Here is a 24,156-nt window from a genome sequence, read left to right on the forward strand (position 1 = left end):
ATGTACATGCAGCTCGAGCATATGTTCCTGCAGTGCGTATATGTAGGTCTTGCAGCCCCCGGTATTACAACACGCTGGCCCAATGAGTGATCAACAAAATAGCCAGCCCTGCAGAATTACGAATTATTTTTCATGCAAGCACGGTCTCGTCTCGACAAGTCGCTAAGCCGTAGTTCGTTACTTGAACTAATAGTTGGGCTGACTGAATGAACGGAATTGTGTCTAGCCATGGCAGCAACTCCACTCTTAGCTTAGTCACTCCCAGGTCAAATCAACGCTGCATCGGCCAATGGACTCCTTCATTTTCGCTATGGGGTTTAAATCAAATACTTTTGTATCAGAGGAGTTGCTCCCGATCCGTCTTCCAACCAGACAGCCATCATTGCGCCTTCTCATGCCCCCCGTACCCCTCCTCCGCCGCCACCGCCGACCCGCTCCCCCTCAAACTCCGCCCCGCCTGCCTCATCCCCTTTCCCCCTCGTTCGCGAGGGGCCCGTTCATCGTCGCCTCGCGGGGCGACGGCGGCGATGGCGCGACGTCCTCGAACGGCGGCTCCTCGAGCTCGGGCGGGAGGACGAAGTTGAGGACGCAGGCCACAAACGCCGTGACGGCGAAGCCCGTCTCCATGACGAGGACGATGGCGTCGAGGAAGCCGCGGAGGCCCTTGTCGTCGCCGGCGTAGGTGAAGACGTGCGAGAAGTAGGTCGGCACCAGCGTCGCGCCGTAGCCACCGGCCAGCGCCGCCGTCAGGATGAAGCGGTTGCGGCGCGTGAAGGGGACGCCCTTGGTGATGATGGCGATGCCGGACACGGCCACGGCACAGAATCTGGCCGAAGGTTAATTAGCTGGCTGGAATCCCCAGTCAATCCAGGGATGCGGAATGTACTCACAGGAAACTTGTCATGCCACCAAGAACAGCGGATGGGATTGCTACGAGCGATGCGGCGAATTTGGCGAACACACCCATGATTATGAGAAAGCCGCTACACCAAAGTCAGTTTCGACCGGATAAAGAAATAGGGTGACAAAACCCACCAGCAACAGTATCCAGCGGTCCTATTAGCGCAACGCGTCAATGCGATGACTCCATTGTTCTGGGCAAAAGCTTTGGATGGTCAGCATCATTCTTCTCTCACTCTTGCTTGAGTGCAATTCAAGGACTCCTTACTGGACATAGGCGTGATAGTCATCAGCGCCGCCAAGACGCCGTTGAGGCCATCCGCCAGGACACCTCCCTGAATGCGTGACTCGTATATCTTGCCCTCAACCTCGAGCCGCGACACGTCGCAGGTCGCCGTGATATCTCCGATGGCCTCGCAGGCGCAGATGATGAAGACGGCCATGATCGGCAGCACCAAGGGCCCGTAGACCGAGAGCTTGAATGTGTGGACCCAGACGAACGACACGGCGGGGGCCGAATCGATGCCGCTCCGGTCGAAATAACCACACGCGGCGGCGATGATGGAACCGACCAGCAGGCCGATGATGACAGACGTTGACTTCATGATGGGAGCACCAAAACGCTCGCACAGGATGATGGTTAGGAAGACCGAGAAACCGAGACCTGCCAGATTATTGTTAGTCCATCCGATTTTACAGCGAGAACGGAAGTCTTTAGTTGCGGTAAGGAAAGTAGATTATTCACCAAGATACTCAGCCGAGCCCCAAGGCAGCGCGTGCGGCGCCGCGATGTTGGGGCAGAGCTTGAAGAAGTCGGTAGGTGCGGCGTCGGCACAAGGCCCGCTCCCGCCAGCCCAGTTTTTGAAGGCGCTCTCAATGAGGGAGATACCAATCAACATGACAGTAGGGCCCGTGACGATGGGCGGGAAGATGCGGAGCATGATCTTGGGCGGGATGAAAGCAATCAAAATCTCAATCAGGGCGCATACGGCTGCCGTGCCTAGCAGCGCCCCGTATCCGTCCGGGCAGGGCAGCTTCGTGCCGTCCTCGGCCGTCGGACAGTACCCATTGGCATACATTTGGGCAAAAGCGCCCTGAGCCACGGGGATGATGGAGAAAGATATGCCCACCACCGAGATTAGACCGGTTCCGAGGTAGTATCTATAATTAAATACAGTTAGAGGGACATAAACTACATAATCGATCCTGATAGAAGCGGGTTCCTGCGAGAACGTTTCTTTCGTCTCTTTAATGGAGTAGGAAAGGGGGAAGGCTTAGTAGCAACATACGGCGTTCCCAAGATGTGAAATCGAGTAATCTGTATTAACGACAAAATACCAGAAACAATCAGCGCTGTTGACACAAGATACTGCTGAATATCCCCTGGCAGATTTACACCCGTCGCACCTGCGAGAAGGAGCGGGGGAGTGATAATGCCAGCCAACATGGCCAAGGAATGCTGCAAGCCGAGCACCAGAGCCAAGAAGACGGGCATCTTGTCGTTGAGGCCGAAGAACGGCGCCACCTGTTTCGGCCGGCTCATGAATGGCAAATTGGGCATGAATAGGAAGCCGTAGTCATAGTCGCCGAGCAGGCCGTTCCTCGTCAAGAAGGTCCGGCGGACGCCCATCAGCCGGTCGCGGAAGGTCTTCCGGGGAGGGGCACCCGACCCGGGCGCAATATGCGAAGGTCCCTGATCTTCATCCATCGCGAACTTTCTTTTGTTTCAACCGAAAGAGACCGGGAGTGTCCCAATTGGGCTGTACGGAGTCTATGCGATTGGCTTGGCGCAAGCGGGTTGGTAACACGATCTAGGTACTGTGCGTGTGTTTCTCCGCTCGGGTCAGCAACCTGGGGTCCTAATCAGTGGACAAGCTGCTTGCTGTCCGGAAAGGTCGAAGCTGGCGAACCCAAAGGCACCCAGGGGCAGTAGGATCATCCAGGCACGAGACACGAGGTCTTCTTATATTCAATTCACATCTCAGGGATGCAGGGTGACAATCTCTCGACGGCAATGGCTATCGAGATTGTGCTGTAATTTTCTGTTCTTTATCAGTGAGGGCACCACTTTTTGCCCCTACCCAGGGCGTTCTGGGCGGTTGCCATCGCCAATGACGTTTTGGAGATAAGAGAGCTGATCTGGGGGTTCTGATAGCGGGGTTAACCGACGACTTAGAGCGCCGGGAGCCGCTCGCCCAGCCCACTGTTTAGCCTGTTCGCCCATGCTGCCGCCGATTGTAGGCAACTCCACTGGAGACGAGACCCTGGGCCCGCGATGGTCGCGGTTTGTCAAACATCTGTGTAAAGCTGATATGTAGCCGTTCGTCTCCGCCGAGAGAGATTGCCTCGTTGTCTGTGATACTACATCCCTATCACCTCGATAGTGCGCAGGCAGTTACCGGCCTTGGACACCAGCCACAATTTTGAGTTAGCAGCTACTGTTCGCTGGACTAGCTCTAGCGGTGTCTTTGCGATTCAAGTCGTTCATAGATCGGTTCCGCATCCACAGCTCGGCCCATGTCCACTGCTATACAATATTGCGGTAATGGATATTCCTAGAAGTGGTTCTCCGAACGGTGGCGGGAAACCGGAGCAATCTCAGCCAGCTGAAAGCGTATATGTAAAAATTGGGCGTCGCACAGGTGTGGGGTGGGCGCGATCAGTAGGAGATCCGACCCTGAATTTTGGCATCGGCACACATGACAATCTGCAACCACATGCAGCAGCAACATCCTTGGTGCCGGCCGCTGCCGCAAGCCTGCCGTTCACAATCTTGAAGCGAGTGTTAAGGGTTGCAGCCGCAATCCGCCGTCAGCCTGCGCGATATTTAGGCCGTGGTTTGTCTCCTCGGCAGATATTGGTATCTCCTGAGACTAAGTATACATTCACCTTTAGAGCAAGGGACTGAAGCCCGGGTGAAACAGCGCAGCTTGGGCACAGCTTGCCTGCTGATAGCAGCCAAAGGGAGGCTATGCCGGAGAACGCCGACGCCGACACCGAGCCCCTAAACTCAGAGTGTGAGAATGCTGGTTTGACGAATATGCACGATGATTCATGTCGAATTTGAACATGATGGTCTCATTGGGTTCATGTTGGAATTGCAGCAGAAGGAGCAGGCGAAGAACAAGCTCGTGGCAGTCCAAGTAGTTCAAGTGGGTTCCTTGGGGAAGAGCGTTTTAACGCCAAGCTGTTCGCAATGCCACACATTGGACGGACGCTTTCCACTGCCGTTATAAACAACCCACCTCTCATTCCGACATTTAGCCATTCTCGAAGCTTGGGTCGAATAACTCCAGGTAGTCATGCAAAATACGGCGTAATGTATATACACACCGCCTATGGCCAAGACAAACTGGAATTCGCGATAATTTGTCCGTAAGGGCGATGATGTATTGCGCCAAGATGGCTCCTTCTCCGTCTTCTCCACTGCCCTGAGGTCTAAATACGTAGCGAAACCCCCCACGAACGAACAGCGGCCCGTAAAGCGCGGGGCAATCGACGGTACGGAACTCATGAGTTGAAGTCAACCAAATACACAAAAATCCCGACATACCTATTGAATCAGCTTGATATACCCGATATCAAAAACCACCCAGCACAATTTCATATCCCATACTTGTGATCGATACATTCAGTAAAAAGATGGCGGCCAAATCAGAGCTTGACCCCAAGGTCATCGAAGCCGCCAAGACACTGCAGCACACGCCGTGGTGCGATGAGTACGAGAAAATGATCTCGGGGATGATGTACGTCAATTTTCCTTGTTATTGTCCCCTCTGTCACTCACGTAGGTTCGTGGAAGCCGGATCAGCCTGACCGTGTATTCTAGGTACGACCCGCTGCATCCCAAACTGATGGAGGGGCGACACCGCGCGAGATGCCTGGCGCACAAGCTCAACCACATCGACCCGAGCGCGCAGCCCATGGAGAAGTTCCACGAGGCGCAGGCCGACATTTTGAAGGACATGGTGGGCCGATTCGGCACCGGTTCGTTCGTCGAGCCGCCGTTCTTGCCGGACTACGGCTGCAACGTGAGCATTGGAAAGAACTGCTTCGCCAACTTCAAGTAAGCTAGTGGTCTTGTTGTTCGGTGAACGTTACTTGTGTGTTCGTTGATGCTGACATGTATTGGCGTTAGTCTCACCATCCTCGATGTCAGTCTCGTGACCATTGGGGACCGGGTCCAGTTCGGCCCGAACGTCAGCATCTACACCGCGGGGCACGACACGAGCGTACTGTCCCGGATTAAATTCGTCGAGTTTGGGCTGCCCGTCACCATTGAGGACGACGCCTGGATCGGGGGCGGCACTATCATCTTGCCTGGAGTCACCGTCGGCAAGGGTTCATCTATTGGTGAGTTTTGATTTGGAAGCCACAGTACTGGTTCATTTCCTCCTGCCCTTTCTGGTCATCTACGGCCGGCCCATCAGATTGGGAACTTGTCAGCACGAGACACATGGCTAACTAAACTGGCCAAAATCAGGTGCGGGGTCCGTGGTCACCAAGAATATTCCTCCCTACTCGGTCGCTGTCGGTTCGCCTGCCCGAGTCATCAAGACTTTGCCCACAGTAGAGCAGGAGAGGGCGGATCCAAACAACCCGTATAACCAGATGGTCGATCGAGAGTAACGATGGCAGAAATAGTTCGGAGGCTAGGAGGGCATACAGCCGATGATTCGTCTTGCTGGTTACTTCTCTCGACACGCAACTAACAGCTATGGGATGCAACCTAACCTCGCATGGGGTAAGCACTTTCAGCTGCTCCCAGGTTATGGGCCCATGTACACACCAAACTCCAGAAGCTGGGGTGACAGAAGCTTACTATGTGCAGGAGTTTGGAGTTGCAGGTGGCAGGGGAGCTTTGCGCCCCCCCACCACCTACGGGTTGTTACGGTCTTACAGATAAGACGGAAAATCAGCCCATGAGATTCCCCAGCGGGATGTCATGTAGTACCTACTCAATCGAAATTCACCTGGCTTACGGTTAGCCTTGTTCGCGGAGAGAAAAAAGCAAAACGGTGATGCACAGCAGCACCAATGGTACACGCGCGTCAAGCCATTGCCTCGGCTCTGTGTGACCCAACTCTTATTTGCAGGCTGAAGACTGGCGATCCCGTAAGATTGAATGGCTCTCTCTCTCTTTTTTTTTATCATTCTCTGCGCTTTTGAGACTCGGTGGCCTCGTTCGGCCTTGTCAGATAGCCTGTTGGTTGGTTGTATTTGGCCGAGTGGCAATTCAAGAACCCCTCGTGCTTCGTGGTGATAGCGGCCCTCGATTGGGCAAACCCACATACACCCATGCGTCCAATTGTCACTGATTGATTGAGGATGGGCAGTCTCGGCTCCGGGAATATGACAGCAGTATTGGCTCGCTTGACACTCGCTCGTAGCCTATTGTTGTTCGTATGCGACAACCGGATGTGGGATCCGTTCCCCGTACGGCTCGTCCAATGGCAGAGACCTTCCGGAATTGCGCTAGAAGGTCCTCGCATATAACCAACATGCCCAGCACGCCCAGGGCCGCCCAGGAAGCTTGCAGGAAGCTTGATCATGATAAGGCTAGGCCAAGAAGAGTGCGAAGCACCGGGGCCTTTCTTGGGTTCCAACGTGTTTGGATATCAGTAAACAACATTATTGCTAAACGCCAGTCCTGGCCTGGAAGTGCAGATTGCTAATGGTATGCTCTCATTGGGTCTTGCAGGTTCGCCAGCTCCCGCAAGGCGAAAGTATGGCTGACGCGAGCTCGTGATAATCCGCGTACATGGTTACCCAAATAGGAAGGAGCTTATATCTTCCCTCTGTTCTAGATGGGTGAGACGGAGGGGGGTCTAAACGAGAAACAAGGGATGATACTACGATCACTTTTATCCTACTGCAGACAGCCCATGCTTCTGCAGGTGAATGGCACCTGAGTATTGGATGGCAAGCGCGCATGCATCGGCGCATGCTGTGCTACTGCACATATTGGGGGGATAAAAGGGAGGGGATAGAGTACATGGTTGCAGCCGCGAATCCGACCGAGGAGAGCGGCGCGCATACAAATAATCTGTCTATTCCCGTTCTCATGGCGCAGGATGTATTCCTGTCTCTACTGTCTCCTCCTGTCGTTCCTGTGTCTCTCTGTCAGACTCGGAACGCTCTTTCGCACAATCTCTCCCATTTCTTCAACGCTCACACCGACAATTGACGTGTAGCGTGACATCAATTGGGGTTGGTCGTAAACAAGGCAAGATGGGTAAGTTCCACCAAACTCGACACCTCACTTCCGCGTCCCGATTGAGACCTTCACCCCCTCGTGGGGGCCGATTTGGGGAAGTGTGAGACAGGCTGCAGCTCTCTCTCTACGTACTCGGGCATATATATATCTATAAATATGCCCCGATAGATTGAAAGAAGGACAAATACTGACTGACACATTGCGCCACCGAATGTGTAGCGACGAATATGGCCACCGAAATAGACCATACGCCACCTCACACGGCCGTGGACAAGACGCCGATGACGAAAGAAGAGGTGGGCGGCGGCAGACACACGCCTATTGAGGATGGCGGCGCGCCCATGTACGACGTCGCCGTCCTGAACCAGCACTACGAGGGCAAGCCGACCCCGGAGGAGCTCACGACGCTGCGTCGCGTGCCCGGCAAGGTTCCCACGATCGCCTACCTCCTCTGCGCCGTCGAGTTTTGCGAGCGTGCTTCCTATTATGGTGAGTGAGAGTGAGAGACAGAGATGGACCGCCCCTCTCCTCTCCTCCAGTCCACCCAGACTGTGGGGAGTTTCGCGGAATACTGTCTATCATAACCCCCTACATATATCAAGCATGAGGACTAATGATGTTGACACCCTATATAGGCTGTGTTCAGATCTGGACCAATTACATCAACAGACCTCTACCGAAGGGTGGCAACGGCTTGGGGGCGGTTCCCGCCGGTAGTCAGGCTACCCAAGGTGCTCTGGGCTTGGGTGAACAGATCGCGGTAAGTGCCATGGCCCTCTCTACTTTCCAATCCTGCTTCCAGGGATATTTTTCTCTACAGGCTGAAGCATATGAAACTTCGCACGAGAGTTCTAACAACTGAATCGTGATATCCGCAGAATGCCACTACTCAATCCTTCACGCTATTGGCGTACCTCCTCCCCTTGTTCGTCGGCTACCTCGCCGACACCAGGTTCGGCCGCTACAACATGATCTTCTGGGGTGTCATGGTCTGCGGTGTTGCGCATATTTTGATCATCGCCGGCGGCGCTCCCGCTTTAATCGATAATGGTACCGCCAAGATCCCATTCTTCATTGGCGTCTATATTCTCTCCATTGGAGCTGGTAAGTCCTGTTCCTGCTTTGAATTGCACCGCTGGTTCATTAGCTAACGTGCGTTTTTCGTCGATAGCCATGTTCAAGCCCAATGTGACGCCTCTTTTGCTCGATCAGATGTCCAGCCACGTCCCCATCGTCAAGACGCTCAAGACGGGCGAGCGCGTCATCGAGGACCCGGAGCACAGCACCGAGCGCGTCATGCTGTGGTTCTACCTGCTGGTCAACATCGGCGGCTTCATGTCGACGGCGACGACGTACTGCGCCCGCCTGGTGGGCTGGTGGCTCGCCTTCTTCATCCCGCTGATCCTGTACCTGCCGCTGCCACTGCTGCTCATGTGGCTCAAGCCGCGCCTGATCCTGCACAAGCCCGGCGGCTCCGACCTGCCCAACGTCTTCCGCGTCATCGGCCACTGCATGGCCCGCGGCGGCTTCTGGCGCATCGGCAAGAAGGGCTGGTGGGAGCCGGCTACCCAGTCGTACCAGCGCGCGCACAATCTGCCCGTTGAGACGCACTATCCTGAAGAGTTCGTCGTTGATGTCAAGCGTACCATGCAGGCGACGGGCATGTTCTGTATTTTCCCCATTCAAATCTGGAACGACCAAGGGTAAGTAAAGTGAGAGGAAAGGGGGAGCACCGGGAGTAAGCAAGATCAAGAAAATCACTAACTATGAATGTGTTTCTGTCTATAGTCTCGGTAGCTCTGCAAACTACCTCAGTACCATGCTTCGAGGAGACGGAGTCCCCAACGATGTTGTCAGCAACTTCAACTCCCTCAGCATCATCTTGGGCGGGCCTATTCTGAACGTAAGTTCTTTTCCAAAACCCCCTCCCTCCCTCCCTTACCTATGAGAACTATAGATAAACCCATTCACCCACTCACCACCCGCTTACTTATCCTTGGCATAAATCTAACCTAATGTCTTTAGTACTTGGTTTACCCATTGCTGCGCAAGCGCTCGATCCACTACGGCCCCGTGGCCCGCATCACGACCGGCTTCGCCATCGCCACCCTCGGCGGCGTGGGTTACTGCGTGCTCTGCTACAAGGCCTACCAGCTGAGCCCGTGCGGCTGGTACGGCTCGACCGACCCGCGCTGCGTCGAGGAGGGTCTCGTCGCCGACATCACACTCTGGTGGGAGGCGCTCCCCTACGCCCTCGGCGGCTTCTCCGAGCTGTTCATCAACGTTCCCGGTATGCTGTTACCACCACAACCCACCCATGAGTGATGATGTTCAATACTGACGATAATGCGCTTTTCGTGTGATAGCTTACGGTATTGCCTACTCGCGTGCCCCCATCAACATGCGAGGCCTCGTCTCCGCCATCAACCTTTTCAGCACCGCCATCGCCCAGATCGTGAATCTGGCCGCGACCGCCGCCATCACCGACCCGCACCTGGTCTGGGACTTTGGCGCCATTGCCATCCTCGGCTTCTTCACCACCATATGGTTTGTAAGTAGCTCCCCTCTCTTATCTCCGCGAGGATACACGAGCTGGACATGGGAACTAATAAAACACAGTACTGGTTCTTCCGCCACATCGACAAGGAAGAGTACGTGCTCTCGACGACGCAGGTGAACGAGAGCTCTGGCACGCGCCCGTTCGTCCGGGAGAACGATCTGAACGAGTCGTCGCTCCGCCCCGCCCCCATTGCCGAGAACGAGCAGTTTGGCATTTCCACCAAGCAGTAATGACAGGCATTTAGACCTCCCACCCGGGTATCCGTGATCGATCTGTACATATCAGGCAGAATGGCAAGATGCTTGCGGGGACAAGCGGGAAAAAGAAGCGCCACAGCCCAGAAAGTTGTTTCTTAGCTTTCCGCGTGGAACAAGTCGTCGCATTCGGGTTCCATTCGTGAATGCGACGGCTTCTAACCGATACGAGCAAGCCTTCTGGGGTCAGCAAGTTAAATTCCTCTTCCGTCATATAAGTGGTTAATGTAGTCAGTGGTAATACCAGTTCGTTTGTAATACACTAGACGTTTCCGTCATGAAGTGGATGATATTCCTGGAGCGATATTTATCGACCTGCGTTCTTAGTGTCAGCTATCTCCTGGGCTATATGGTTAGTTGGAAGATGGGTTTGGTTAGAATTTCGGTAAGTGTAGACAGAGCCGGAGGAAAAATCATCCATTGTGGCCTGATTAATTGGCTGGCTGACGCTTGGCCGCCCGTATTGCTCCCGTATTGCTTACTATGTCAATCGCTTGGTAGCCTTGGATGTGAAGCAAGTGAGAGTGCTTGCCCTTCGCTAAATCATTTGGAGAGCTAAAACTCGAACAAAGAATAGAAAAGAAGAAAACCGGAGGGAAACCGACATCAGCGACAACGAACAATGGGCGCCACGGCATCGATCCCACGGGACCGCACCCGCCAGCTCGAGGTCATCGACGCGGGGTACTCGCGCACCGCGACCCTGTCGTACGCGGTGGCCCTGGAGAAGCTGCTCGACGGCCCCGTGATGCACGGCGGGACGCAGATGTTCCGGCGCGAGGACGGTTACTGCCGGCGGCTCGACGAGCTCTACCGCCTGCGCCGCCGCGGGGGACCCGGCGACCGGGAGCGGCTGCTCAAGACGCTCCGGGAGGCCACGGCGGGCTTCGTGGGCACCGCCGACTGCCCCATGTTCCACTTCCTGCCCGAGCTGCTCGAGCTCTACCCCGACGCCAAGGTCGTCCTCGTCACGCGCGACCCGGCGCGCTGGTGGCGCAGCTTCGGCGCCTTCACCCAGGTCGACGCGCATCGCAGCTTCGCCGTCCGCTGTCTCGAGCTGTACCTGGCGCCGCTGCCGGGGGCGAGGTGGTTCCCGTCCATCACGCGCGGTTTTGATGACGAGTAGGCGTTCCTTACCATTTTTCTTTTGCCTTTATATTTCCCTTCGAGATTCCATATGCCCCCGTTGCCTCACCATACGGCTATCTTGACCTACAACCGTATCTGTTACTCGTCAGTGTGTTCGCTAACCTCCACGGCACCCACACCCGAACTACAGCCTACGCCTAAGATACGGTCTCGAGAAGCCCGAGCCGGAGCTCCTGGCGCTGCACAACGCGTGGGTGCGCCGGACCGTGCCGCCGGAGCGGCTGCTCGAGGTGGACCTGGCGAGCGGCTGGGCGCCCCTGTGCGCGTTCCTGGGCAAGCCGGTGCCGGACGAGCCGTTCCCGCGCGTCAACGACGGCCAGGCCCGCGACGAGTTCATGCGGGCCGTCATGTGGAAGGCCGGGGCTGCCTGGATCGGTATCTTCTCCGTCCTGGCCGTCGGCGGTGTCTCTTTGGCGCGGTGGTACAGGCGCAACTGACGACTCTCGACTTTCATGTCCACATGCAGTGTTCGTTCAAGGTGTATGCACAGGGAGATGAAAGATTATACAGGATGGAAGGAATTAGATGTTCTCTTGATCTCATAACACATTACTTATCATCTACTCTCCGCTCTACAGTTTTCACACATGTATATCGCATCGTCCGACACTGGTCTAACGTTACCGTTCTCAAGAAGCAATTTCGCTCAACCAGGCGCCCCTCTTAGCTCAAGAACCCCATGCAATTAGCATAGTAGGTGACAGTGGCAGACCAGTCCGAGAAGATACCCATGACGCCAACCTGGCGTGCTAAGACGTCGACGAGCTGATAAATATCGCCGTCGCGGGTGGTGGCGTTGAAGAAGGTGGAATAATAGTAATCCGGGCTGCCCTTCTGGCCGGCCTTGTGGATGGCCGCGATGGGCCCGGAGCGCTCAAGCGACCACGTAATAATCTTGAGCCCCAGCCGCTTAGCCTCGCGCGCGTAGCTGCTGGGCACGATCTCGCCCGTCTTGTCGTCCAGCGTGACCAGGTACGGCAGGGGCGGCGCGACGATGTTGACGCCGGCGTCCTTGTAGAGGGTCAGGTTCGCGACGGCGGCCTCGAGCCCGCCCTTGTCGCCGCTCTCGTCCAGCAGGACGGCCTGCCGGGCGAACTCGGGCTCGCGCCGCAGCCAGTACTGGACGGCGGCGAACTGGAAGCTCTGCGGGTAGACGCGGGCGAAGTCGATGCCGGCGCCGCGGTACTCGTCGACGAGCTGCTGCGCGTACGCCTCGAAGGTGTAGTCGCCGCCCTCGAAGGGCATGGGCACGGCCGGTGCCTTGAGCTCAGGCGTGAAGTCGAGGCCCAGCCCGTCGACGAGCGCGATGAACTCCTTGTGCGCCAGCACGGTGCCGCAGGTCGCGTACAGGTCGGTGCGCCAGCCGGGAGTGCCGTGCAGGAAGGCCTCGGGCGTCGTGGCCGAGGCGTTGAAGCCGTCCATCTTGCCACAGAGCGTCTTGAACTCGGCCAGGGTCAGGTCGCTCGTGCAGCACTTGGCCGACGCGGCCGTGCCGTTGGCGGCGGGCGCGAAGGGCTTGGTGCACTTGGCGCCCAGCTCCGTCGCCACGATGTTGGTCGTCGTGTGCAGGTCGCACTGGTCGTGGCGGCAGACGAACTGGCGGTCCTTGGTGAAGGCGACGTCGCACTCCTGGATGCCCGCGCCCATGCGCGTGCCGGCCATGATGGACTCGACCGTCTCCTCGGGGAACTGCAGGCGGGCGCCGCCGCGGGTGCGAGATGCTGAACTTGGTCGGCCGCATCGCCGTCTCGGCGCACGAGTCGAGGCGGTCCTTCAGCCACCCTTCCTCCATGTTGTCCACGAGGTAGTAGGGCCGCGGGCCGAGCTCGATGCTTGTCACTCGATGCTTGCCCATAGACTGCTGCGTCTTCTTAGGCAGGGCGGCAACCCCGGTGGCAGCCAGTAAAGCTGCCACGACCGGCACATGATGGATGAGCATACTGGCGATAGCTCCTTGGTGCAAGCTAAAGAGTATTTCTGACTGGACGGGAAAGCGGCCAGGCGAACACACAGGGCGACAAGAACAATGCGAGTAGGGGTGACTATCCCCTCAAAATGTCTCGGGGCGGAAAGAGGAGTCTACTTATAAGCTCCCGCCACCAGCCCGGTCCTGCTGACGAACTTGCATCCATGACGGTTGTTTCTGGTGATGGCTGCCATCCACGTGCCTACTGTGCCTGAGAGATGGTAGACCTTGGCCAATTGGAGGGTTTAGCGGGATACCATGTTGCTGGGATTGGTGCTGCATATTGAACGCACCACAAAAAGGAAGGACGTTATGAGCTCTCCACGCCGGAAAGTCCGCTTCGACCAGGGCTCAAGCTTGGCGTACAAGGCAAGGGATGCGACTATCCTGGGCCCGACATTTGTTCACTTGATTTGAATCCGTAAGAATGCTTCTGCGAGGAAAGCAACATTATAACTCTCGAATAGCGACTGACTCCTGCCTGTATGTTTACAACACTTCATAGCGACTTTTGATCAACAGGCGTTACGAGGGGTAACACGCAGGAGGTCGGGACACAAAGTTTGAATCGACTAACTTTCCTCATACCCACCACAGACACACAACTTCATGTTGAATAGTGAGCGAGATGAGCTAGTTAAAGTGACATGGCGCAGGTTGGATCTGCAACCCGAGAAATTAGCAAAGAACGCCAAGACTACGTGCATCAATGGCGACTTCTCATTCGCCAGCTCAATTCGCGGTCCTCGGTTAACTTTCATGATCACTTATAGGCGTTGGAAAGAATTGACAGACAGGTTGCGGATGTATATCGGCAGTATTCCCGAATATGTATCTAAGAGCAGTCGGACGGCGGCGACGGAATCGACATCGTTGGTCGGGCCGGGCCCAGTCCGGAATCAACCTTAGGGCCAGCCCCGTCCACGTATCGTTCAAATAGCCCTCGGTGATTGCTTTCGTCCAGCAAAACAGACGAAGTAGGCCAGGGCAACTGCGAACGGGACATGCCAAATCGACGAAAACACGCCTTGGTAGAGTCTGGTTAAAGCACCCACTTAGCAATGTTATATGCATGCGGTATTGTGCCTAAGGTGGGCCAGCTAACCAGCCACCTTGGTGTTTACCTGGTTGCATATCGAAACTATATCTTTGCTCGCTGGCCTAAAGATAACGGTTTCAGTAGGAAGAGGTCGAGGGCTTGTCTGTCATGCTAATCCAACAATGCTATCAGGGTGGTTACCAAGTAGAAATGAACGATGATGATGAGCTTCAACCCTCAAGCACCACCTTCTGGTTGCTATCATGATATCTTGGTCTGGCGGTGGCACTCGGTAACCCTCCGGCCAGCTGCACGTACATATAGCCTGGACCATTGCGGGATGCGAGCTGTTAATATCGCGGAGGTTGACGCGACATATTTCCGATGACAGATCAATAAATAGATGGACCTCATGTTCGAGCCTCAGGCTGGTCAGGCCATGTCCCGATGGTGCCCACATCCAGTCGCTCACCGACCGCACGGCCACGTGGAAAGTGGCTTTGCTGGAAGCAACGCGTGGCAGCCAGTGGTGGGCGCGCGCGAATGGCGCGATCTGAAGCTGAGGCGCGACTGGTTGGCATTGGGCAGTTGGGGAGGTGGTGCAGTGTTTCAACAGCCAATGTGTCTATCCAATCGTGTACCCAGCACAGCCAGCACAGCCCCATGGCCAGCGCTTCGAGACCAAAATGTTCTAAAGTTGGTATGCCGTTGTGGCTAGGTCTACATACTGTTTGAGAGAAAGTCAAATCAATCACCATGATTCTTCTTCCGTCCATCCATCAATCAATCAGCCCATTGTCAAAACGGCTTGACGCTCCCGGATGCCGGCACAGAGACGGCGACCCCACCTTTTGCGCCTGGCCAAGATCTGTGGACGCAGTGGACGCCCAAAGACCCTGTGACGATCCCTGGCAGTTTTGCGCCTGACAGCTGCAAAAACGAGTCGAGCTACGGGAAACGGCTGCGGGAATGTCGTCATAGCTTCCTTCACTTCATCAAATGTTCGCGATGACGTCGCCTTCCTCAACGACGAGACAGCTGACCTGTCTGACGGTCTTGGTCTTGCATTGCTTGTGGCTTGGAATTACACGACGGCGTCAGTTTGATGTCTTTGACCATAGTGGAAGCTAATAACATCGATTCTGCCAGAACAGCAGGGAAACCCAATGGATTCTCCATCGAGTCGTGAAATGAAATGCGTGGTTGGACGTCGATGCATTCCTCCCAGCCTTCAGGGCGTTAGAGGGCGGGCCCCATCTGGTTTGCTGGCGGCCAAAACCCACACGCGCAAAGGGACGAAGTCTACCCCCCAGAAATCTCTCCCACACCAATCAGACGTCATTGGCTTTCATCATTCCAATGCATGCAAAACTTAGCTGTAGCCAAAGAGCCCAGTCGCCCAGAACCATGGCCATGCATCATCGTGCTATGACACGCAATGCCATTGGCTTTTGTTCCCTTTTGGCTCCAGTCCCCGCTCCTCAATCGTGGCCAGTGACCGGTGACATGATGAGTCTAGTCGACCCTTAACCGACTAAATCGATCGTTTTCCACACCTTACCCTGCCTCTCTGCCTTACGTATCCCCCGTCCTTGGCAGGGTAGTCGTGGTTAGTCACTCGTGCAGCAGTAGGCCGTTTGTCCAGCATTCCATGAAATCAAGAAGTTATATATGCCTTGCCTCCCGCCCTGCCTCACACTCGACCTCGAACTTCCCTTGACCCTTCACCACCTACTCTAATCTAATTACAGCAACGATTTGCAACTGTCGAAGTTCCACGATTATTCGCTTGTAGTCCATATAACCCGGACCAGCAAATACCACCAGAGAAACCAAACCGCACATAAAACGTCATCATCATCACCGCCATGGCTCTCGGATTCCTTCCCATCGTCCACGCCGTCGCGGCCGTCTTCGCCATCATCGAGCTCGGTCTCACGGGCTATGGTACGTTTTGAAAACCCTCCCGCCTTCAACTGTCCTTTGTTGTTTCCCCTTTTCTTCATAAGGTGTTGGAAAGCTAACGTGCCCCAAACACAGTCGTGAGCCTCTACCAAGGATGGTGGGGCTGGGGCGCCTACAGCAGCCGCTCCCCCGACCGCATCAACTTCATGCTCTTCAACTCGATCTGGTCGCTGCTGGTGCTGGCCTACGTCGGCATCACCCCCATCTACATGACGGGCTGGTTCCACAAGCTGGCTGCCCTCGTTCTTAACGCCTTGACTGCCCTTTTCTGGTTCGCCGGCTCCGTGGCCCTCGCCGTCGCCGTTGGAGCTCCCCACTGTGACAGCTCTTACTGCTCGTCCCTGCAGGCTGCCGTTGCCTTTGGCTTCTTCCTGTGGTAGGTTTCTCCTGCGCCTCGCTCTCAAGGCTCCGCGGTCGATTGATTGGCTAACACATTTTGCAGGGCTATCTTCATGGGCCTCACTGTCCTTGACGGACTCGAGTCTCTGCGCAGCCGCGGCCACAACGTCCCTAACTCCAAGCCCTCCGCCTACCCTGGCGCTTAATTGAGGCTTATTTTTCTATTATCGACTGGACCTCGAAGGTTATGGGCTCACCAAACTGTTGCTACTACCTAGCTTTCCGGCGGCATGTCATTGGGTGTTTCTCTGGTTATCCTATGTGGATTTTGATACTGGATCGGTTGATGATTACATGCTTGACTGGCATTGATCTATTTATGAATTATTGCTTTTGGCAGGCGTTTAGGGCTGGGCACAATACCCCCAATGTTTTGAACGCGGTTTTTGGTACTTGGAACGATACTTAATGAACCAATTGAAAAAAATACTCCCAAGCATCTTCGCCTTACAACTCGTCCTTGACCATCAAATGAATAAGCAGTCTCTCCTGCCGTGTGCGCTCCGCCGACTCCGATAACTTCCTCAGGTGACGGAACGACGGCGCATCCTCCCCAAGCCCCCAGGCGAACACCCCACCGAGAGCCTTCTGCGTGACGATGTGCGTATACTTCTTGAAGATGGCGTCCTCCGTCTCGAACGTCCAGAACAGGCTATCGTTTCCTTTCCCATCTCCATCTGGATTGTCGTCCAGGTAGTAGTAACCGCCGCCCGATTCGTCGTACGTGCCCTCCGTCAGTGCCCGCCTGAACGACTCTTCGACGTCGGCGGGGATGCTGTCGTGGTAGCTGAAGCCGCCCGTGCGGCCGAGATCGGCGCCCGTGGCCGGGTCCTCCATGGGCCCCGTGGGACAGCCCAGCCCCGACGGCAGCGTAGCAGCGTTCGACCCGGACCCCCGCTCCGACGGCGTCGCACGCACCGCGCGGGACCCGGAAGTACTTGACGTAGAAGGCGAACCCCAGGTTCAGCCGCGCCGCCGGCGCGCCCGCGGCCAGGTACGCCTCGAGGGCCTCGAGGGAGCCGGCGACGCCCGCGTGGTGCTTGGTGGCGGCGTCGCGGCGGTTCATCAGGTCGTACGTCATGACGTTGAGGAAGTCGACGGAGCGCATGACGGCGGGGACCGTCGCCGCCGTGAAGGCGAGCGCGATGTCGCGCGGGATGCCCGGGACGGCGGCCGAGATGGTCTTGGAGGGGCCCAGGGCGGCGCGCAGGGCGGCGAGGAGCTGCGGGTACGCGGCGGCCTCCCAGGCTTTCTCGGCGTTGGGGGTTTGTTTGTAGTCTTCGCCGTTGCCGCTGTTGCACCAAGTAAGTAAGCGAGTGTGTGCGTACTCGAGAGATGAATGGAGAAAGGAAATAAATAAATAAACTGACCCTGGATATTCCCAATCGATATCCACGCCGTCCGCCCCCGTCACTCGCACCATGGCCGCCACGTTCTCCGCGAATCGTCGCCGGGTGCTCGGGTCGCGCGCCGCCACCGCGAAGCCCTCGGTGTCGCCCCAACCGCCAATGGCCACCATGACCTTGGTTTCGGGCCGCGACGAGGCCGTCGTAGCGCCGCTCAGGCCGTTGATGACTTCGGGCTGCTGGAAACGGGATCGCACGTCGCCCACCGACATGAAGAGCGGCCATGCCGGATCCGGATGTTCCTCGTTGAAAATTCCCGACGGCATGAAGGCCAGCACCACGTGCGTGATGGAGATTGTCAGGAAGGGGTCATCGGGAATGACTGGATGTTGACTGGAATGAGTTAGTCAGACGATGCAAATGTCATCCGCCGAGAGATGAAACCCACCCTGTCAGGTACATGATGTTGCGAAAGGACTCATAAGCGGTCGCCATTGTGATGAATCCTAACAACAAGAGGTAACTCGAGAAGCTAGCCATGGTAGTCTTCCTGATAAGTTGTAATAATCCACCACTACTGCATGATAGTAACAACCCAAAGCCTCGCTGAGCCATTCAATTGGTAGTAGGGACGGGTGGTGTGTGCAAAGGGTAGGGACGTAATCAACACAAGCTGATGAAATGTCGTGGTGGTATATCACTGGATAATGTGGCGGTGATTTATTGTTGGAATAATGTGGTGTGTTTTATTAATGGTAGTTTACGTTATCCGGTTTATTCCAGCGGCCTATTGGCTGGGTTGCTCGTTTCAATGCTTAGCAGGTAATGGGTATATCTCCATACGCCTGAAGAAATAACATACAAGCCGCCACCAAGACTAAGATTAAATCATCACCATTAATCCAAGCCCTTGAACTTCAAGATGCCATGCGCACCATGTTCTCCTAGAACCACAGGGGCCTTGCCCTTTCTTCGCTTCTTGCGCTTCTTCTTCCCGTCGTCACTGTCGTCACTATCGTCTTCCTCATCACTGTCGGCCTGACGCTTGCTTTTCTCGGCAGGCCCAGGAGCCGCATCCGAATCGTCATCATCCGAATCGTCCGAGTCATCGTCGTCGGAATCCGCCTCCTCTTCCTCTTCGGCTTCTGCCTGAAGCGCACCAGCCTCCTGCCAGACCTTGACCGTCTGGCCACCGCCGCTGATCATCCGGCCCTGGCAGTCAAAGTTCACGCCAAGGACGGCCTCTACCTCATCGTGGCTGTACGAGGCCTCGACCTCACGCTTACCGAGGTCGACCAATCGGATGTTGCCGTTGCCCACGCCGATCACCACCTTCTTCTGGCCGCCGGTAACGAATTCGGGTACCTGCACGATAGAGTCCAGGCTCTCGCCGTCCCTATCTACGATGATGCGGTCCGTCTGATCGTCCCAGGCGCCCTTGTCCCAGAGGGTAAGGACTCCCGAACCCGTGCCAATGGCGGCAATGCCATTCTCGCGGTTCTTCTTGGGGCCCAAGCCCTTGACGAAGACAGAACTCAACAACTCGTCCTCCTGGTCCTCACTGCGTACCAGGACGCCACGTCGCAGGTCCGTGATGGCGAGCGTGGTGCCGCCCGTGCTGATCCACTGCTTGCTGAATCCACTTGTACTCTCCGCGCTGGGCGGGAGAGGCGTCAGACTCGAAACGAAGTCGCCGTGGGGAAGTGCCTTTGCTGCGGTTTAGAGTTGGCAAGCGCGTGGTCCCGAAGGTCGAGCAGGTGCAGGGCGCCCGAGTCGCAGGCGAGGAGGAGCGTCTGGGGGACAGGACGTGGATCAGGGTCGGGGCGTCCGGGACATTCGGGTTCATCGAGGGGATCGCGAACTTAGAAGCGACCTGGCCTGTCGTGGGGGAGAAATGCTTGAGTAGGGAGTCTGTTCCGGCCGAGTAGAGAGCTGAAAGAAGTCACTACAGTTAGTCAATCACGCCCCTGATACGTCAAAGCCAACGTCAACCCGTCGAAGAATGCAGAGGGCTCCATGACTTACCTGAGCCATCGTTGCTGAAACCCAGAGTGCGGCAGCTGCCCTTGTGACGACGGGTGCGCCAGACCGTGTCTATGGTGCCCTTTCCGTCCGAGAGGATACTGGCGTCGGCCGAGTCGCTATCTTCGGCGCTTTTGTCAGCCGCAGGCAGACGGAAACACTCGACATGGCCACTGGACAGGCCAACCGCAAGCAGAGGTTCTGTTGGGTGCACAGCTTGGCTGAAGAGCTCCGCGCTAAGCGGGAGGGTGCAGAGGTTCTCGAACATGGTGGATGAGGAATTTATGGACGTTCGAAGAAGAAAAGTAAACGCCCTAGGAGCTGCAGGCCAACGACTATCTCATAATCCTATCTTTGAGGCCCAATGGAGTTGGTAGGGACGTTGCCAGTGAGTTTGTCGCGGTTCGATTGTGTGGTGGGCTGATCGTCCGGTAGCTCCAAGGAAAATAATGGGAAAAAGTTTGAAGCTGCAGGGTCTAGAAAAAATAAGGCTGGCAACATCCGCTTCTTCTAGCCCCCTTCCATTTTCAGCGTCAACATTGCCAATTCTGAAGTCACATCAATTTACCGCTATTTGCTGGATGTTCCCGTTGAGGCTTCCTGAATCGTTGAGTCCAGTCCAGTCGTGATTGCTCTCGTCACAAGATCAATCATTTTCCTCCTTCTGATTCTCATTAATTGACAAAGAACGGTGAACTGCGCAGTCGGAGCTACACCGACCTCCCTAGTGGATCCATTAGCTTCCCGCTGCAGGTACGAACGACTTCAAACGTCTGCGACCGAATGATGAGTACGGGAATGTCCGGAGTGTGGTTCTCTATCTTTGAGAAAGAAAGGTAGAAAGAGGGAAAAGAAAAGGGGGAGCATTATCTGGCCGAGCTACATTCATAATTCATCCTGTCACTATCTGTATATCCAGGTTTTGGATTGGTGGTGCAGGAGTTTTGTCGAACTTGATTGATTGTTTTGGCGCTGCTTCCACGTGGATCAACTGTTTTTAGGCGCTTCCCGACCGCGGGGTAGTCTGGGGAAAGCTCGAAGCTCCCAAGTTCGGTTCGAGTCTTGGGCTGATGCGGGGCATCTTCCTGGGCCTATCCTTCCCATCAGAGAGCATAGCACACCTAGGAGATTATGTTCTTCACAGCTTGGTAGTAGATTGAATGGGTACATACGTTATCCTGGAATGTGTCAGGAAAGGGCGAGAGCGGTTTATGTGATACAAAATTGCCCGACTTAAGAAGTGATGTCTCTTCCGCATGGCTTATCCTTCCTCCAGAACAGCCGGGTCGACCAAACATGTAGCGACTTAGTTACAGCTTCTCCTTGGCGGCGGCCGTCTTCATGTGCCGCGCCGCGAACTCGATGGCCGCCGTGTACCCGTAGACGCCCATGCCGCATACCATGGCGACAGCCTTGTCCGTGAAGTACGACTCGCGCCGCCACGCCTCGCGCGCGTGCACGTTGGACACGTGCAGCTCGACGTAGGGGATGCCCACACCCAGGAGCGCGTCCCGGATCGCCACCGATGTGTGGGTGAACCCGCCCGGGTTAATGATGATGGCGTCGACGCCTTCTTCCCGGGCTGCCTGTTTCCCGGAAAAATCACGACAGCATGTTAGTATGACTGACTGCTTGTAGTTTCTGTCTACCAGGGGCGTTTGCAGTATTGGGGAGGCAGACATTCAATGTGAAGAAGGAGAAAACGTACTTGTATTCGGTCTATGATGGCTCCTTCATGGTTGGACTGAAATGTCGCCAGCGATATAGAAAGGGAAGAGGCTTGTTGCTGTGTCGCTGTCTCTACATCTTTGAGTGTCGTGCTGCCATATATATGAGGCTCCCGGGTGCCCAAAAGGTTGAGGTTGGGCCCATTAATGAGCAAGAGGTTGCGAGAAGGCATCACGGCTACTGGTATGTATGTTTTATTTCCCGGTATAAAATGTGTTATAGAGCCCCAGCTTTGTTCTTGGGGATCTGGATAGAAGTATGAAACGGTGAAACGTCAACTAGTATTTGAACCGGCTGTGGTCTTTACCCCACGGGCAGGCTGATGGCGCCCAATCGCTTTTGCCGATGTCTTTGTATTGTGGTCGGTCCTCGAGTTGAGCACACAATTCTCACGTACCGATTTTCTGACCTCTGGATGTGCAAGCTGCCGGACCTCGGATTGTTCAACTTGACGCGATTGTTGATTCCACTCACATCATCCATCGTATTCCCCATGAAACATGTCTTCAATTTCCGTGCTGCATGAGATAAACCGCCGGCGATTCAAACAAACACGTATCCGGGGTACAGCCAGGTACCAGCCAATGAGTAGCAGTGTGGGTTAGTACGGGATACCGGTAACGTTAGTGCGATTTCGGTTGTGCTGGATAAGTGTTTTGCCGCCAGGCTAGGGAATCGAGACGGATAAACACTTCCACTTGCATGCAGTTGTGCATACATACTTGGTGAACAACCAGCAACTACCTGGGAACACCCTCTACTGAAGAGGGGGCAGTTTCTTGACTAGTAGATCTTCTGGCTGTTACAGCGTTCTTTGTGTACGCGTAGGCATCAGGTATGTAATCGCCAGTCATTCTTAGTTCAGAAGTGGACGAATCGAGTCAGAAGCAGCTCCCACTTCCCCCAAGGTGCAATTGACCGGTTGCGAGTCGCCCACAATTCTCTCTCTTCGGCGGTGGATCTCGTCCCCTCATATGGCAAACCCACCATTTATTGTCCGATGATCCAACAGTGAGATAAAGGCATACAACCGAACAGGCGCGGATTGAAACCGCTCTTCCGCTCCTCTTATCGGGCCCCATTGACTTTCGGCTGGAGGCGGTCCAAACTGTGTGCTATGTGTTGCTGGAGTGGCCATACGAATCTGACTCGGGATTGTTACATCTCCTGTATCTACAGCTATTATAGCGAAAGACATTGTATACCTTGCCCATCAACTGGTCTTCTTTTGCGAACACTTAGTTCCCCTTTATATATGTGATAATGACCTCAGTTCAACATATCAGCGACGATGAATTAGCTGAGATCTACACCTTCGCGGTGCAACTCGGAAAGGATGCCGGTGCCATCCTTATGAACTTCGCGCGGGCGCGATGGAGTGATCAGGGCGACGGAGAGCAAGTCATCACCGAGAAGGATAGCTCCGTCGATATCGTGACGAAAGCAGATGAAGGTTCGCTACTCAATTCCACTCTGGGGCCTCCTCGGGTAAAACTGACAAGCCAAAAAGATGTCGAAGCTTTCATCAAGAGCGCCATAGAGAAGAAATACCCAACACATAAGTAGGCATACAATTTTTACGAGGATCAGCCATCAGAGTGCTGATATAATATTGTTGTAGGTTCCTCGGCGAGGAGTCATACTCCAAAGGCGCCTCGCGGGACTACCTCATCGGCGCCGAGCCGACGTGGTGCGTCGACCCGCTGGACGGCACCGTCAACTACACGCACCTGTTCCCCATGTTCTGCGTCAGCATCGGCTTCATCGTGGGCGGCCAGGCCGTCATCGGCGTCATCTACGCGCCCTTCACGGCGCAGCTCTTCTCGTCGTGCCGCGGCCGCGGCGCCTGGCTCAACGAGACGCAGCGCCTGCCCCTGATCCAGAACCAGCCCCTGCCGCCGAACGCGCCGCAGGGCTGCGTGCTGTCGGTCGAGTGGGGCAAGGACCGCAAGGACAAGGCCGACGGCAACCTGCACCGCAAGGTCGACAGCTTCCTGACTATGGCCGCGGAGCCCGCGGGCCGCGGCGGCAGGGGCGGCATGGTGCATGGCGTGCGCAGCCTGGGCAGCGCGACGCTGGATCTGGCCTACGTCGCCATGGGCGCTTTCGATATCTGGTGGGAGGGCGGGTGCTGGGAGTGGGACGTGGCGGCGGGCATCGCCATCGTGCAGGAGGCGGGCGGCTTGGTCACGACGGCGAATCCGCCCGAGGACACGCACAATGCGCCCATCGAGGATGTGCGGTTGGGAAGCCGCTTGTACCTTGCCATACGGCCGGCGGGACCATCGCCGGCTACCGGTGAGTCCGCACGCCAGTCGCAGGAAAGAGTGGTGCGCGAGGTTTGGCGACGTGTTAGGCATCTTGATTACAGTCGGCCAGGAGCATAGTGTTGGGCAACTCTGCTCTTTTGAATATTATATGCGATAACTCACTCATCGTTGCGTACTTAATTCACATAGTGTCAATGCTTGCTGATCAGTGATGACAAATGCAATGTTAAATTAATAAAAATATCCGATGCGCTCCTTGACTCCTGTAAATGCTTCTCGCCATAGGCGCCCGAACTTGAATGCGATTGCCTCCCCCAAAAGGCCATGGCTATAAACCGGCG

The 24,156-nt window shown here is 55.6% G+C and overlaps 10 protein-coding genes across 10 annotated transcripts; 5 read left to right on the forward strand and 5 right to left on the reverse strand.

The window, feature by feature from the left end:
• Positions 1-462: 462 nt before the first annotated feature.
• PG998_010691 (uncharacterized protein) lies at positions 463-2,608 on the reverse strand (the record flags this gene model as incomplete). The annotated part of the gene is made up of 6 exons (XM_066877507.1): positions 463-826; positions 891-983; positions 1,036-1,105; positions 1,169-1,564; positions 1,646-2,061; positions 2,190-2,608. The coding sequence occupies 6 exons, from the start codon at positions 2,606-2,608 to the stop codon at positions 463-465; spliced, it is 1,758 nt and encodes a 585-aa protein (XP_066726561.1).
• A 1,934-nt stretch (positions 2,609-4,542) lies between these two features.
• PG998_010692 (uncharacterized protein) lies at positions 4,543-5,529 on the forward strand (the record flags this gene model as incomplete). The annotated part of the gene is made up of 4 exons (XM_066877508.1): positions 4,543-4,646; positions 4,730-4,966; positions 5,039-5,253; positions 5,384-5,529. The coding sequence occupies 4 exons, from the start codon at positions 4,543-4,545 to the stop codon at positions 5,527-5,529; spliced, it is 702 nt and encodes a 233-aa protein (XP_066726562.1).
• Positions 5,530-7,344: 1,815 nt separating this feature from the next.
• On the forward strand, positions 7,345-9,907 carry PG998_010693 (uncharacterized protein; the record flags this gene model as incomplete). The annotated part of the gene is made up of 8 exons (XM_066877509.1): positions 7,345-7,606; positions 7,753-7,877; positions 7,996-8,221; positions 8,289-8,820; positions 8,906-9,020; positions 9,143-9,407; positions 9,484-9,668; positions 9,737-9,907. The coding sequence occupies 8 exons, from the start codon at positions 7,345-7,347 to the stop codon at positions 9,905-9,907; spliced, it is 1,881 nt and encodes a 626-aa protein (XP_066726563.1).
• A 646-nt stretch (positions 9,908-10,553) lies between these two features.
• Positions 10,554-11,517, forward strand: PG998_010694 (uncharacterized protein; the record flags this gene model as incomplete). The annotated part of the gene is made up of 2 exons (XM_066877510.1): positions 10,554-11,053; positions 11,211-11,517. 2 exons carry the CDS (start codon positions 10,554-10,556, stop codon positions 11,515-11,517), a joined length of 807 nt encoding a protein of 268 aa, XP_066726564.1.
• A 226-nt stretch (positions 11,518-11,743) lies between these two features.
• PG998_010695 (uncharacterized protein) lies at positions 11,744-13,019 on the reverse strand (the record flags this gene model as incomplete). Its single annotated transcript, XM_066877511.1, has 2 exons — positions 11,744-12,806; positions 12,838-13,019. 2 exons carry the CDS (start codon positions 13,017-13,019, stop codon positions 11,744-11,746), a joined length of 1,245 nt encoding a protein of 414 aa, XP_066726565.1.
• A 2,934-nt stretch (positions 13,020-15,953) lies between these two features.
• PG998_010696 (membrane-associating domain-containing protein) lies at positions 15,954-16,595 on the forward strand (the record flags this gene model as incomplete). Its single annotated transcript, XM_066877512.1, has 3 exons — positions 15,954-16,032; positions 16,126-16,426; positions 16,493-16,595. The coding sequence occupies 3 exons, from the start codon at positions 15,954-15,956 to the stop codon at positions 16,593-16,595; spliced, it is 483 nt and encodes a 160-aa protein (XP_066726566.1).
• A 301-nt stretch (positions 16,596-16,896) lies between these two features.
• Positions 16,897-18,290, reverse strand: PG998_010697 (glycoside hydrolase family 18 protein; the record flags this gene model as incomplete). The annotated part of the gene is made up of 4 exons (XM_066877513.1): positions 16,897-17,280; positions 17,342-17,741; positions 17,820-18,188; positions 18,244-18,290. 4 exons carry the CDS (start codon positions 18,288-18,290, stop codon positions 16,897-16,899), a joined length of 1,200 nt encoding a protein of 399 aa, XP_066726567.1.
• A 402-nt stretch (positions 18,291-18,692) lies between these two features.
• Positions 18,693-20,085, reverse strand: PG998_010698 (uncharacterized protein; the record flags this gene model as incomplete). The annotated part of the gene is given in 4 exon segments (XM_066877514.1): positions 18,693-19,421; positions 19,475-19,588; positions 19,603-19,727; positions 19,821-20,085. 4 exon segments carry the CDS (start codon positions 20,083-20,085, stop codon positions 18,693-18,695), a joined length of 1,233 nt encoding a protein of 410 aa, XP_066726568.1.
• Positions 20,086-21,127: 1,042 nt separating this feature from the next.
• Positions 21,128-21,717, reverse strand: PG998_010699 (catabolic 3-dehydroquinase 1; the record flags this gene model as incomplete). Its single annotated transcript, XM_066877515.1, has 2 exons — positions 21,128-21,403; positions 21,526-21,717. The coding sequence occupies 2 exons, from the start codon at positions 21,715-21,717 to the stop codon at positions 21,128-21,130; spliced, it is 468 nt and encodes a 155-aa protein (XP_066726569.1).
• Positions 21,718-22,808: 1,091 nt separating this feature from the next.
• On the forward strand, positions 22,809-23,932 carry PG998_010700 (uncharacterized protein; the record flags this gene model as incomplete). The annotated part of the gene is made up of 3 exons (XM_066877516.1): positions 22,809-22,998; positions 23,056-23,107; positions 23,167-23,932. The coding sequence occupies 3 exons, from the start codon at positions 22,809-22,811 to the stop codon at positions 23,930-23,932; spliced, it is 1,008 nt and encodes a 335-aa protein (XP_066726570.1).
• Between the last annotated feature and the right edge of the window lie 224 nt (positions 23,933-24,156).

This window comes from Apiospora kogelbergensis, assembly GCF_038363985.1.
Source record: "Apiospora kogelbergensis strain CBS 113332 chromosome Unknown utg000007l_segment0_segment0, whole genome shotgun sequence".
In the NCBI taxonomy this organism is placed as follows: Eukaryota; Fungi; Ascomycota; class Sordariomycetes; order Amphisphaeriales; family Apiosporaceae; genus Apiospora; species Apiospora kogelbergensis.